The 15,760-nt window shown below is 34.4% G+C and overlaps 1 protein-coding gene across 2 annotated transcripts in view; it reads left to right on the forward strand.

Annotated features, from left to right (window-relative positions):
• Positions 1-15,760, forward strand: part of GK (glycerol kinase) — a gene marked incomplete at both ends in the record, with an annotated part of 30,417 nt that overhangs the window by 12,938 nt on the left and 1,719 nt on the right. The window contains 10 exons of one of the 2 annotated variants that reach the window (XM_079549496.1): positions 706-723; positions 2,310-2,345; positions 2,918-2,985; positions 4,436-4,478; positions 5,099-5,179; positions 6,729-6,807; positions 8,617-8,713; positions 10,399-10,483; positions 13,337-13,457; positions 14,536-14,679. In XM_079549496.1, the coding sequence (XP_079405622.1) occupies positions 706-723; positions 2,310-2,345; positions 2,918-2,985; positions 4,436-4,478; positions 5,099-5,179; positions 6,729-6,807; positions 8,617-8,713; positions 10,399-10,483; positions 13,337-13,457; positions 14,536-14,679 (772 nt within the window). The remainder of the gene's footprint in view (positions 1-705; positions 724-2,309; positions 2,346-2,917; positions 2,986-4,435; positions 4,479-5,098; positions 5,180-6,728; positions 6,808-8,616; positions 8,714-10,398; positions 10,484-13,336; positions 13,458-14,535; positions 14,680-15,760) is intronic. The other variant, XM_079549497.1, reaches the window with a different exon arrangement.

Genomic DNA, 15,760 nt, shown 5'->3' on the forward strand with positions numbered 1-15,760 from the left:
TTATATGAAGGTAAATATCTGCCAGACGTTAAGTGTCAAATACGCAAAACAAATGGGAGAGGTTTTTGATAAGCAGCAAAATTTGATTTTTGTGGACAAGTACTGTGGAAACTACCTTTCAGAATGCAAAGTATAATTAGTAGATCAAAAGTAATGAGCTTTTTTTAATGTGAAGTTTATTTCGGAGTTAAATATGGATTTTTGTCATGGGCCTGAGATTTCAGATTTAATATGATGTAGCGGTTACTCTTCTGTTAAAGTGACAGATAATTTATTCCTAAAATAAGAATATCCTTCAAATAGGATAAACTGGATATTGTGATTTCTTTATTTTTTCCTGGCATTTCACACCGTTGTTTTCTAAGGACATCCAAGCATTTTGTAATTAGGACTAACTAAAATATTTTTATTTAAAATGTAAATCCCACTTGCCTGAAACGTAAATAATTTTACTAATATGTCATTAAAGATGCTGCTGGAAATCATTACTGAATTTCACTAATTTGAAACATCAGATAAGTGTGAGTTGTAATTAAGTTGAATGAGTGGAGCAAACAAAATCCTTCTAGGCAGTAAGGTAGTAAGAGATGAGATACTACATTGTGGCACCTGAAGCAGAATAGCTGGTCAGTTTAAATTTGTACTTGTGTTTCTTTTCCCCTTTCTTCCCACTTTTTTTTTTCTTTTCTTCCTTTTGCTGACTAGAAAATCTGTCCTAGCCTGGTGAGTAAAGGCTTCTATTAGGCTCACCACCTGTATGTTATCCACTCTGTTTATATGCTATGCATTTCCATTGATTTTAGGATTAGTAAAAGCACACTTCCTAGTCCAATAAATTTGCAAGTATTTCCAGATTTGAGATATGGCAATGAGCGTTCGCACCAAAATTGTTTCTAAAATACAAAATATTAAATATACAAATATTAAATATAAAATATATAAAAATCTAAAATATACTGTTTATGTATGTGTGTGCTTTAGTTTGCGAGCTGCTGAATATTTATTTTCATATTGAAGTAAAAAATTGATCTGTTGTCTAATAAAAGTTATACTGAATTACACTGGGGTTTTTAGTGCATTTTTAAACTGAATTACCTTCAATCCAGTTAAATTAAGTGTGAATAAAAAAAAATCAGATTGGAAATGCACTTGCATGGCTTCACTGAAAATTCATTTTTACAGTTCTATAAAGAAAAAAAATTAAAGACAGAGATAAATGTTGTCAAGATATATATTTATTATGATACCTACTGCGAGAATGCAACTGAAAAGCTATGTGGTAGTGTTTGGAAGAGGTTCTAATCCACTTGAAATGCTGTATCTTAAAGTCAGGCATCTGTCTTTGCATAACAACTACTTTTTTTCTATTCACTTTACTGTTACACTTCCGCATTTTAAATTTGACACAGACTGCATGTTACACTGCACCTTGTCTTCTGTACACTGTCTTTTCAAAAAACATATGTATTAAGAACTGTTGAGATGACATCAAGTGTACCTGTAAAATTCCTACTCTATTTTAGGAATGAGCTGCATGAAGCTGAAGTCCAGTGTGCAACTCAGCCATATAGTTCATGTGACTCTTTCCTGCCCTATTTCCTACCCTAATGAGCTGCATAAGTCCAATGTGCAACTCTGCTCAATCATATTGTTTATTTGACCCTTTAGGCATGAAAGCCTCCTTACTTTTTTTTCTTTCACTGACTTTAAACCAAGCACAATGCATTTCTATTTATAGTGATATAAAAAGAAGAAAGCTCTGGGTTTCATTTACCTCTACATTCTTTGTATTAACTAAGATGTAGTTAATTTTAAGCAGTAAGTAGTAGAGACTCTATGCTATGAATCTCCGCTTTTCATATATATAACTTAACAGAATTTACTCAATTTTTTTCCCCTCTTACTTCTCTCACGTGTTATTTTGTTCTGTTTCCTCCCAGAAATCTGTCTTTATGTGTTGTAGCTGTAGTTCTTCACTTCATGCTATATTCAACAAATTCCTAGAAAAAAAGTTTCTCCTAGAAGAAGTATTTTTCTCCAGGATGTTGTCTCCCTTATCAATATCTTACATCCATTTTCTGTCTCTTAGTAGAGATTTTTAATAGAATTGCAATAGTAAAAAATACATACTTTGAAGCCAACTTCTACAGTATTAGTGGCTATCCATTTTTGTATGACTTCATCTATTTCCTTATGCATGCAAATTTTTATCTCCCGAGTCAAATACAAGTTTAGCTTCTTTTTGATTGCCTGAAACTGTATTAATGGAAAGCTGATCTGGAGCTTTTCTTTCTCTTTTTATGACTCAGAAATCTGGAGCTTTGACAGGTGTACCAATTTCTGGGGTAAGTCAACTTTAAAACAATTTTGTTGCGAGACATAACTTCACTGCAAAAATTTTTAAGAAGAATGAATCTTGCTACAAAAATGTTGTTGGTTTCCAAGTTTTTTAGCTTCATGTTTAACATGAAATACATTTTGAAGTGGAATTTATACTGAAGAAGATCTGGCTGTGGAAATACAGCTGTCAACTCTAACGCGTATGTGTAGTTACGTTCAAAACTGAGACTCTCTAAGGAAATGAATAGCATTACAAAATAGAACCAAGCTCTGCTTTATATGTAAAAGGGATTCAGTATATACATAATCCAAAAATTTGAGGCAGATTCTCATCTTTTTTTCCACAACATGCATGAAATAATTTTTAGTTTTGATATTTACCATAAGCATCATGACACATTTTATTTGCAGTTCTTACAGAGGAAAGGGTATTATCTCTACACGTTTTTCCTCACTTTCAATTAACTGTGTGTTCCTAATAGGTTTGAGCTATGGTTAAATATATCTGTTCATGTTACTTGTTGGTGAATGTGATTCATATGAAGACATTTGCTAAAAAAAAAATTCTTTTTTTCAGTGCTTGGGTGACCAGTCTGCTGCTCTTGTTGGGCAAATGTGCTTCCAAGATGGGCAGGCAAAAAACACGTAGGTTATGATGAATGTTGTGAGATAAACAGTAGGTCGCTGCTCTGTTTTAAATTTAGTATTATGTTCTCTTCTGAGCTAACTGCCAAATACTTTTGTAGTTACCACGTAACTACAGCTCTACCTTTCAACTGTGTTGATCCAGAAATTAAACGGTGTCCTGACTTTTGAATAAAATATTGAAGATATTAAAGTAAAATAGTTTGTGATGTGCAGTTTGGAACAAAGTCACTGTGAGGAAATATCTCTGTGTGAAAGAAGGTTTTTAATTTTAAAATACACCAAAACACAGAGCTAAGTAGTTGCTATTTAAATAGTGTGATCTAAAGTTAAACAAATACAGGCAGTGTGCATAGATTTCAATGACAAAAACCACACACTACTGCTAGATAGGAAATGTTCATCTAAGTTACAGTGCTTAGCTTTGGTTCTGTGTATTGGTCATGGAGAATTTTAAATCTGATTTTTTTCCTAGTTCTCAGCATCTTATTTTCCCTTGTTTAAAACAGCTGATCAGTTAAATCAGGCAAATGGTGTAATCAGATATTTATTTGAGGAAAAGCATTGGACTTTCACAGATTTAATTACACATTAATTTATACTTGTTGCTAATTAACCTTCAAGTTATCTTTTACACTCATGCACAAATCAAAGTTAGTAGCTTTGTATTTTGTTAAAACAAACATGCTTTTGAGCAATTTTTTCACAAAGTATTTTTATAAAAAATATTTTGATAAAATAAGAGATGTTTGGAAAAATATCTTCCTAAAGCTAAGTATCAGATGAGATTTCTAGCCAATTTGTGATACTACTTTATCCTTTTTATTCTACAAATATAACTGAAGACTTTTTCATTAATATTTATAAGCCTTGGATTTTCAGACTATTAAATAAAAATGAATTCTTAATTAGTTAGAAAAAATGAACACAGAGTATGAGGCTACTAAACTATGTTTTTGTATGCCTGTGAACACATATACATGTAGTGCTTCAAATGAGATACATGCAATTTTTAGAAATTGAATGTGTTTTTTTTAAAAAAAGCAATCTTTGTGACAGGAACAAAGTTTGTTGTATTTTCACCTTCAAAAGTTTGAACTCAATGTTGTGAAATATTTAGTTTATAAAGTGGCTTTCATAATCAGCTTAAACTGAAGTAAGTAAACACAACCAGCAAAGAAGAATTCAGACTCAGCTTTCAGCTCTGTCTGCTCCATGATAATTACTGTCCAAGAAATAATCAGAGAAAGAAGTTTGGAACTAGATTTTTCAGCCTCAAGCTGCATTTAAATAAACTGTGTTGGAATGGTTTCATCATCTATTAATGGTAACATACATTTCGAGAGGAAAAAATGTGGTGTCTCCCTAGGGGAGTAATGAATTCAAGAGCTGCAGTAACTGCTTATCTCTTAAATGTCCTAGCTTTAACTTTTCTTTGCTCTCATGCTAGGTATGGGACAGGATGTTTCTTGCTGTGCAATACAGGTCAGAAGGTCAGTTGTGTTTTTTTCATTTTTCACTTGTTTTTAGCAAACTTCAGTTAAATAGTTGAGTATAACTATAAATAAATCATAAACTTATTAGCAATAATTGTATTGCTGGAGGTAAGGGAAAATATTGAATTGCATATTGAAATCGAAAAGAAAAGGAAGTAATAGTTTGTTCAAGGTGTTTCAGTAAGATTCTTATTTCCTAGCTGCCTAGTGAACTTCTCATAGTAAGTGTCTTGCACTTCCCTTGTGTATAATTCTTATATACACAAGGGAAATAACTCCCTCAAAAAATGCTGAGTGTTGTGTAACTTACATGCTCTATTCTTTGTCTTGGCTATTTTATTCTTTATTCTTTCACACTTGTTTCTCTGTAGTACTAGTTATTAGTTATTTGGTATAAAAAGTCTGGAAAGATTCAGGGCAGCTAATGAAAATGAAAAATTAAAACACAGCATTTCAAGGGTTTTATCTCAGTTGTTTCTATAATTTATTTGGTTTAAACTTTCTATATATCTTTTTTTTTTTTTTTCTCAGTTTTATCTCTTTTTTTTTTTATCATTTGCATGTGCTTAAGTAAATATTTTCTGCCTGTGTTTTTTCTTTCTTCTTACCCTATTTAGTCCGTGTTTTCTGACCATGGTCTTCTAACCACGATAGCTTACAAACTGGGCCGAGACAAACCTGTTTGTTATGCATTAGAAGTAAGTAAAATAATTTCTTCCTTTCTATAGTGATACATAATTATGATTACTTTTGCTTTATAGTATCTTTCTGTTATCTCCAGTGAAACCATTCAGTTGCACAGAAATTAAAATGGCTTTCTGTTATAGCTTTGCACCTCAAGGCTTGTATGTGGTTTTGGTTATCCTATCTCCAACCCAGATCACTTAATCTAAAAAAAATAATTCTACATTGAATTTCTGGGTATAATGTCTGAAACATTTTTTCAGTTTCACAGTCTTTCTTAAATGTTTTAAGTAAACAAACAAACCAAGATGGAGTTTAAAAAGGAAAATATACTGAGTGTTTTAGCTGTTCTGACAAAAAAAAAAAAAAAAGCATGACTAGATGTCTTCTATTTTTAATTTCATTCTAATGGTTTTTACTTCAAACTTAAAAATTGGAGCCAAATTTCTGAGACAAGATACATCTAACAATTAAGCTCTTTTTACCTACTAAAACATGGGTGCCTATTTCCAGTTCCTTTAGTTCCTCAGTTCTCCACACAACTCTGAGGATATCCGAATTCTGTAGAAAATTGGACTTTACCTATAACTTAAAGTTTCATAGTTCTAAAACTCTGCCTCTGAAGCACAGAACAGCTCAACATCTGTTTGACACCAGTGCTTCATTGGGTCCAGCAGAATTATTCTTCCATCTCTGTTGATTTGTGGGCTTGATTTAATAGTTATTTTTAAAAATGCATCCTGAATTGTCTGCTACCACTGATCTTTTGAAGAGAGCCTATGTTTTCTGTGTTGAAGAGACCAAGACAACACACAGGATTTTCTTCTCTGGGAAAATAATTTGTGGCTTACAGTTACCAGGATGTGGGAAGTTGTATTTGCCACGTTCTGGCAACTTGGGGATTTTCATTTTGTACATATATGTGAGAGGTCTGGTTTGTTTTAGATCTTGTTTGAGAGTGACTTTTATTTCCACACGCTCACATTTGCTTATGCGCATTTTTCTTCATCATCATCTTTAACGATATTGTCTGAAAAAAAGTCTTCAACAGAAGATACTGTGTTCTTTCTACTCCTACATTCGTACTAGAATAATCTTATGGTTAAGACACTTTCTAGAGTGGAAAATAGGGATTCAAGCTCTTGTTTTAATCAAACCCATATGTTTTAACTGTAAGAGCTAGCTGTTTAGAAAACACCTGTTCTCTTTTAGCAATGGCTTACAGTGAGAATATAATGCTGTTCCCATTTCACTTGAAGCTTAGTTTAGTAGACTTGAGACTGTCTTGTATAGAAGCCCAAATGAGTTTTTACTGTGAAATGGGAGGCATGCAATTTTATCTGTGATAAGATGGAACTATTCAGGGACATTTATTGAGCCAACAGAGGAATTTTGCTGTCAAATGAAAGTGACTAAATTTTCTGTCTCTCTGGCTGTTTCTATTTAATTAGTTTTGTCCCTAAATTAGAGGAGCCCAGAAAATTGCTTAGGAAGTTAGGCAACTCCTCTCCATGGAAAAACATGGAAAAAGCATGTAATTGTAGTGATCTTGTTTTTTTTCAGGGATCTGTTGCAATAGCTGGTGCTGTTGTTCGTTGGCTGAGGGACAATCTAGGTATTGTTAAAACTTCACAGGAAGTTGGTGAGTGTTTGCAATTTGGAGCTGTTAATTTCAAGTGTTCTTTTTAACTTGCTTGATGAGTTGTTGAGTTCTGATGGCTGTGTTACTATGGAATGAAAGCTCAAAATATTCAAGTAAAGAATAGCTGGAAGATGCATACATACATTATGTTGTGCAGCCCATTTATTGATATTTTTCTCTGATATTTCGTGCAGCATATCACTAACATCATTGAAAACCTTTGTCGACTTTCCCTAGCAAGCAGATTCTCAGTAAGATGCTGAACTTGCAATATTAGTGCAGTATTCAGTTTTACAGAGCCAAGAGTATATAAGTCTCTGTTACAAAATCCAAAGTAAGATCCTGAACCAAGAAACATATTTTTTGCTGTCATAAACATAACAATCTGAAACCCTAAATTTGCAACAATTGATGCAGAAGTATTCATGTCCATTGAAGTAGAAATCTTTGCAAAGTTGACTCTAAGGAATTGTATAGAATCAAGGAACCTTTAAGATCATTTAGTTCCAGCCCTCCTGCCATGGGCAGGGACAGTTCCCATTAGACCAATTTACTGAAAGCCCCAATCAATCCTAGAGCAGATACCCATAATGGCTGCCTGTTCTGGCTGTAATTCCTTCAGAATTCAAGGAAATGTAATTTCCTTCAGAAAAAATATGCATTATGAGTTTCAAAGTGACTGATACAATGACATTTAGGATTGAAAAGCAATTCATTAAATTTTTTAATAATTTGATATATTTTTGAAAAGCGGGAAAAGAAACAAAATTCAGATTGGACTTAAAACTAAGCAGAAATGTAAAACAGTCTGCTTTTCTATGAGAAACACTCACTCTCACCTGTATTTGTATACAGAAGAATACAAGCTACTGTCACTAGAATTAGCCACCTGTTGAAACACAGTGGTACCTGTTGGCTTCGTAAGTTTCATTAGACCACTGAAAGGTCAGGGATTCAAGAACTTTGATCTTGTCATTGTTGTTGGAATCTTGTGGGACTCTGTCATCATTTCCTGTTTCCTTGAAAATGTTCTCCTCCTCCCTTCACTCCTTTAAGTGGATTCTGTATGAAAGTATCATTCGAAAAAGAATTTCTGACTATATTTCCCTACCTTTCCTCTCTGTTGCTATGGTTTGATCAATGCAAACAAAAGAAATTTTCAAAAGCTGAAAAAAAATACTTTCTTTACTTGTTATAGGAAGGAGCTGTGCGCTAACAATACTTCATTTGTGATGCTGAGTGCTTTAATACAACTTCTAAAATTACATATTTTAATATTGGGGAGTTCAGATATCTGATATTACTACTCAGATATTAAGCAACTTCACATTTCCTTGTAGTTGGCCGGGTGATTATATACTTAAGATGAGAATTTAGGACTCTAAATCCATTTGAAATTAATGGGAATTTAGTTCTTAACTCTCTTTGGTCTTGATCCAGTTTTACATGCTTGCCTTGACTTAAATGCAAGTGTGACCTTTGAAGGTAGAATTATTTGCAGCATACCCTTTGAAAACCGCAAAGAATCTAGGTCAGAATGTCAAGTAAATCATTTTTGTTTTTGATTTTACATTTACCAGAGCCTCCTATGCCCCATCTTCCGTTCATATTGTTGCAAGTGGACATCATGTTACAGATGAAGAGATGGACAGTTAGTTGTATTTTCTAATCGTAACAGCTTGATTGCTTTTGTAGCTACCTAGCATATTATAAATACTCTCTCTTTAAATAATAATATCTTTGAGTGTCATGTTTAAATGCTGGTGTCATTGTGAAAAGCTAAGTAAAGACTATTTGTGTGTGCATTAGAAAAACTGGCTGCAGAAGCGGGAACTTCTTATGGCTGCTACTTTGTGCCAGCATTTTCAGGACTGTATGCACCTTACTGGGAACCCAGTGCAAGGGGGTAAGGATCTGAATAAGCATCACATTTGCAGGAAAATGTAATTATTTTACAAATACTAACACTAGTCCTTTCAGGTATGAGAAATTGTTGTTGTTTGGTTTTGGTTTTTTTTTCTTGATTCTCCATAGCATCTTCAAGCAACCACAGTTTTTCCTTCGTATTTAATCTGTTCAAAACAGCAACTGCTACTGATAGAAGAACAAGGACTTGCTGACTCAGCCAATCATCCTTCCACCCACCTCTAAAAATTTTAAAAAAGAAGCAGGGAGTGGAGGGTGGAAAACACTTTGATGAGGTTGTGCTTTTTGGAGGACAGTTCACAGAATCACAGAGTAATAGAATATCCTGAGTTGGAAGGGACCAACAAGGGTAGTTTTATCATTCATAAACTAAGACAGAGGAAGTTTAGATTAGATATTAGGAGGAAGTTTTCACTCAGAGGATGGTGATGCACTGGAACAGGTTGCCCAAGGAGGTTGTGGATGTCCCATCCCTGGAGGCATTCAAGGCCAGGCTGGATGTGGCTCTGGGCAGCCTGGTCTGCTGGTTGGGGACCCTCCACATAGCAGGGGGTTGAAACTAGAAGATCATTGTGGTACTTTTCAACCCAGCCATTCTATGATTCATGACATGGAAAGAGCCAGCTTTTTTTACTTCACACATTTCTGGTTCTGTATACCTGCGAACTGTCAGGCAATAAAAGAAGAAAATTAAGAAATTAGTGATGATTTATTTTTCTGAGCAACAGCTTTCCCACAGCTGTTGCATTCACTATATCAAATGATTCAACCTTCTAAATTGTTCCCTATTTCACCTCCCTTTCCTCTTTGATTTATGTCTATTAAACACTCTTCAGTATAATGCCTCCCAGTCCCTTTCTTTTGTTAAGACTTCACAGGCTGGTACTAGTTAGATCTACTAGCTGAAGTAGTAGCCTTCTGTTTGTTGTTTTCTACTATTGTGAGCTTGTGTGCTACTGCTGAAATCAGAGCATGCCATGAAAGTCACAGAAGCATAATACATATACAGTAACTTTCCTAAATTGAAAAAAGAGATCTTTAAGAATATCCAGTTCCCTACGCCTGGAAGTCCTGTTCTTAGAAATTAGGTGCTTTTAGTACATAAGGAACAAAAAAGCTCTGACATAGGTATTCTAACAATTTTTCAGATCACAGTCCTTAGCTTCTTAACTATTATAAGCTGATTTTTGAAATGGCAGTAACTAAAAATGTCCTTTAATATCTCAGTTCTTGCATGTATCCAGCACCAAATACACAGCATTGACCCAGCCAGGCTTTTCCTTTAGAACTGAAAGCATGAGAGAATTATTAAGATTTCAGTGACCACTGATACTTTTTTTTTTAAATAGAAGTTGTCCTAGATCATACATTCCTTAAGGGAAGAACACTTGAATTTGTATGTGTGTGTATGAATATGCACCCTTTATGCATGCACATTGACAATAATTTTGTAAATTATGGCAATGAATTGTATTGACTGAACACTGAAAACAGCTCATTGCAGAGATAAGAGAACTCAGATTAAAAAGAAACAAGCTTTTTAACATTAAAAAGCAGTCCTTATATGACAGAACTGAATGAGCTGTGAATTAAAAGGCCTAAGTCTGAACTATTTTCTGGAAAAGATGTTCTAACTGCTGGTTTTCTTTTTCCTCTGTTCAACAGCATTATCTGTGGCCTTACCCAGTTTACAAACAAAAACCACATTGCCTTTGCTGCACTAGAAGCAGTCTGCTTCCAAACACGAGAGGTAAAAGCAAATTAGTTGTTAAATTCATTGTAAACTAGTATGATAATATTAACTGTAAATCTTCAGAAAGAGAGAGGATTAAAAAGGTTTACTGAAAGTCTGGTGCTTCATAGCATGCTTGTATGCTAATTTGCATGATACTTGTGTTGAAGAATTGTTCCTGTGAACTTAGCTACAATGATCTGGTTGGGTGGTACATGATTTTTATGGTTTTTCTCAACACTTATTATAAGGTGAACACATTTTGTGAATATCATGAGATGCAGAACAGACAAACTTTAAAATGACAAGGCAGTGCCAAAACTGAAATGTAGCATTAGTTCGACATCATAGAAGACTACACTCTATAGTCTGTGTTCTGACAGATATGATTGATGTTGCTTTCAGTACACAAGAGCAGCAGACATATCAAGGGAAATCCATATTCACTTCTTGTTCACTACATATCTAATTGTCTTTGCCAACATTCTGCAAAAACAAAACTAAATCTCACACTCAAAGTTAATCCTCGAACCTAATTAAAAAGCATGATATCAGAATGTTCTAAGCATTAATATATTTTTATCACCATCTACTATCAATGTATGCTCCTTGTGTTCTGTAAAAGTATATGACAAAATGAAAATCATGGACTCTAAGGGGTAGGAGTCAAAACTTAATATGATTTTATGCTTTTAAGATGGTGTTATGTAAACATAATTTGTTTTAAAACAATATCCAGCTAACACTGTGTAAGAGGAAGAAAACAGCCTTCTTATTTCTCTAGTAACAAGAGTAAAGTAAGACGTAGTCCTGTGGAAAAAGAAAGCCAGAAACTTCAGCAGGGCAGATGTTTTCGAAGCTATGCTAACACCCTTTGAGTCCTCAGAAAGTCATGAAAGGAACTTAGTTTATATCACTTAATTCTGATAGTAGAAGTCAAAGTAAAATCACAGCCAACTGAAGTGATAGCCTAGTTCGTTGTCTGCTCCTCTCTTTCCTTATCCCTCCTCCTATCCATTCCATCTCACGTGACAGCTCAATGAACTTTCCAGCAAAAAATTATCCCTCTTTTGCTGAGCTGTTTTTTTACTGGATTAATGACCTCAGCTGCCTCGCAGAGGACTGTAGCAAATGTCACAACAGGAGACAGCATGTGGCTGGTAGTAGAAGGGAGGGAAATAAAGCTTTCTGGCTGAAGGTGAAGTTAACTCTTTGGACATATTAACACCTAACACTTCACAGATATAGGAGTTCCTTATTAGGTCTCTGGAAGTGCTTATGTTAGTAAATTATGTCATGATGATAGAGATAAAACATACATTTTTCAGAAATATACTCTTAGCTTTGTCTTGTCAGAAACAAGGTTATTCTGTTTTAATTCCCCTTGAAATAGGAGTCTTACACATTCTTCAGGAAGACTCAAAATTTGCATTCATTTGGCTGAGGTTTTTTGTTTTGTTTTTACTGCACCATCCAGTTTCTTTTCCTTTTTTATCCAAAAAGTGCAATCAGGTGACCCTTTGTGCGATCAGATGATCCTTGTTATGTTTTTTTCTCTCAGAAAGCATTATAGAAAAAAAAAAAGTAATTTTTTCCTTCTGAGAGCTGCACACGGCTGTCATTAGACACAGTTTACCTGGGTGCCTTGCTCTTAATCTAATCTCACTACAGTAGAGATAGTAACAGCATGATCATGATTTGTTTTATTCCTTCATCACCTCCTCATTTCTAGCATTCTTTTCATTTTTTAATCTCTACTGAGTGTATCACATTATTCAACGTGGTCTCACTAGTTGGATAAAGTTGGATAGATAAAGTTGGAGCCTCCAACAGTATACATAAATCTGAGATTATGAGGCACTGCTGAAGTTCTGAATGGTAGAGAAAAACAGGTGAAATTCAGTATAGCCGAATATACAGTGGTACACGTGAAGGAAATAAATGGTGAGGAGCATTATTACTTAGTGCTGTCAGCTGTCATGCTGTCATAACCTGTTGTTTATCCTATTTTCCAAGTTATTTGTAATGTACATGTAATGTGCAGGCCTATATATAGTTCCTGCCACAATGAAAACTGACCTTTTACCTTCTTTTTAACTATTAGATATCTTATGTCAATACTTCTGGTTCCTTCCTGACTTACTTTCTAGGACTAGATAAAAATCTACTAGATAACTGACTTCTGTATAGTTTTTCATGCTTTACAAACCCACTTGTTTTTCCATATAAATAGATTGACCTTTCACAGTAAAGTATAACTGAGTGCCTTGTGAACTACAGAATAGTAGTAACACGCATTGAAGTTTCTTTTTTTTTGCGGTTTATGTATTTTACTTTGTCATTTAAAGCTGAGAAAAGCACGCTTTTTTTTTTTAATCAAATAAATTAAAATTACAAAGAGAAAGTCATTCTGCAGTAGTTAATGCAGAGTTCATTTCTCAAGAATGATATTCTAACAGTAAAAATGTAAGGCAGCCATTTGATTGAATACTATTACAAGACCATATAAAACTCAATATTCTGCATGTAGATGATTGTAGGATAATGCTGCGGACTTCCTTCCTTGTTAGTTTTAACAAAGTTCATTGTGATCATCAGCTCTTTTTCAAAGTTCTTTTCAGACCATATAAGCAAAAGGCTAATAAATAAGCAAATAAGCAAATCCTACATTAGGATTTCAGTGATAAATTGAATGCACTTGCTGTACATGAAACAAAACTGCATTATTACTATTGTTTTGCCATCTTGATGTATATGGGAAGGAGAATTATCTGCTTAACACTGCAGCAAATGTTGACTTATCAGTATTTTACATTCTGAGAATTTCATGGATTTTTCTGCAATTAAATCTTAACATATATTACTCTTAAGATTTTAGATGCAATGAACAAGGACTGTGGGATACCATTAAGTCAGTTGCAAGTAGATGGAGGAATGACCAATAACAAAGTTCTCATGCAACTCCAGTCAGACATCCTCTGTATTCCAGTAGGTAAGATAAAGTTACGAGTCCTATTTTCTTTTTAAAGCTGAAAGCAGCATTCATTCATAATGGCTGATGAGGGTCATTCAGATTGCTCTTCTCAGTGTGGTGAGTGATGGACTTCTTATTTTTTTTTCTTTTCAGAAATATTTTTAGATCTTATATCAAGTTTTAAGATTCATTCTTCTAGAACACCTCAGACTCTCGTATCTCATGTTGTAATGTTATAGCACTATGATAGTACTGAACTCTGAAGTTGTCACACCAAATTCTAACCATCTGACAAATTTTAAATTGATGAAATCGTTAGCTCTGACTGCTGACCTTGAGAATCTTGGACAGAGATCAGTCAGAGCTTTGCACCTTCTCTGCTTTTATGCATGAGCATGTGAGACACTTCAGTGATAGCAAGGTATTGGAAAGTTTTTAAATAGACATGTTATAGCTTGCCTTTAGTAATATATAATGCACAGGGTCCATACTATTAGTGCCTAAATTTAGCAGTTGAAAGGGCATGATCAGTAAGATCAGCTTTTAAGGAGTTCCCTACATGAAACAGTGAATGGCACAGATTTACAGCCTGGGGGTTGAATGTTCTAGAGTGACAGTGGAAAGCAAACAGGATATTAAGTACTGGCATGTAACATCTTTTAAGATGCCTGTTCTGAATAAAAACACTTGTAATACCAAAACATCTAGACCGTGAGAACAAAATGGATAACTTTGCCACTGGTCATTGCTTTAGGGAGGAAAAGAGCAACAAAATAATCCTAGTGTTAACAGAAGTATGCTGAAGAAACTGGTGGTAGAGGTCAGAAGCCTTACACATGATATGAAAGTGAGCAATTGCATGATTCAGTGTTGAGGGAAGTTGTGATACAAGGTATTTCAACAAGTTGGAAGACTCATAGTTGAAACTAACTTAATAATCATGTCAGTGGCAATAAAATGATGTTTGCAGTTGGTAAACGTAAGGGAAGCTAATATAGCAGTTATAGAAAATATAGATACAAATGTAAGTCTTTAGTTCTGATGTCATCTGACTTTCATTAAAAAACATCATGGCCTTCTCTCTGATTCACTTTAGTGAAGCCATCAATGCCTGAAACAACAGCTCTAGGAGCTGCTATGGCAGCAGGAGCTGCAGAAGGAGTTGGAATTTGGAGTCTGAATCCTGGAGATTTGACAGCAGTGACGTGTGAACGATTTGAACCACAGATCAACCCAGAGGGTAAAACCTTTGAATATACTCTAAGAATCTGTAAACTGTTTTATGTTCAACAGATCAGGTTATTCGTTGTTGCATTCTGACATACCCATATAAAAAGCTATATGTAAATATCCTTACAAATGTTAACGATCGACTTTGTAGTGTTCGGTTTACGGAAGTGCGTTCCACGTGCTGGTTTGATTATTTAGGGTCGACTAGTAGAGCATTCGACTAGTAGGACTGGAAAAAGGTTAAAACAATACATCCCCACAGGGTTGAGCTGTTTTGGTTTTTTTCTTTTTAGTTTTTTAAAGAAGTTCAGTACCTGGCACTTAGTTAGTTAGTGGCTTTTGACTTTCAGGAAGGAAATCAAAGAAATCTTGAAGGTTTTTTTTTATGGAGAAGAATGTCTCCTAAAGCTCTTGTGAATTTAAGTGTTTTCACAGATTTGGAAAGGACAGAGTATTTGTGGGAGACTCCTATTTTGTCTTTAAAAAGCCTACACTGATCATTATTTTAGCTAACTTTTTCATCATTCATAAGTGCTTATAGAAGCAAAAAGAGCATACTTGACATAATTAATCCATGTGCAAGATAAACACCGTTTTGTCTTTCCAATTATTTTTTAACTTCTTGTGCAGAATTTTGTCCTACCATTTTGACTATAATTACTTTTAGGATTCCTACTTCAAGACAGTATTTTCAATGCTGAAGGGCTTCTGCATGGATAACATTTGCTTCATTTTGTCCTACTTGTACATCTTCTAACTGTAGAACATTCAGAAAAGTGGTTTTGAAATTTATTTCTCCTTACTGTACATTACTATGATTTTTCTTTTTCTGGTTGTTGTAAGGCTTATTATTTTTTTTTAATCACAGAATCACAGAATCACAGAATTGTAGGGGTTGGAAGGGACCTCCAGAGATCATCGAGTCCAACCCCCCTGCCAAAGCAGGTTCCCTACACCAGGGATGAATGTAATGCATTCAAAATAATATTTTATAATACTTATTTGAGGCAAAAAAATTGTATTATGGAAAAGGATGAAAAGCTAGTAGTGTAATCCTTGAAGCTTAAATGCCTGAATTTGAATTCATAGGC

Source organism: Tetrao urogallus, assembly GCF_951394365.1.
Source record: "Tetrao urogallus genome assembly, chromosome: 1".
NCBI lineage: Eukaryota > Metazoa > Chordata > Aves > Galliformes > Phasianidae > Tetrao > Tetrao urogallus.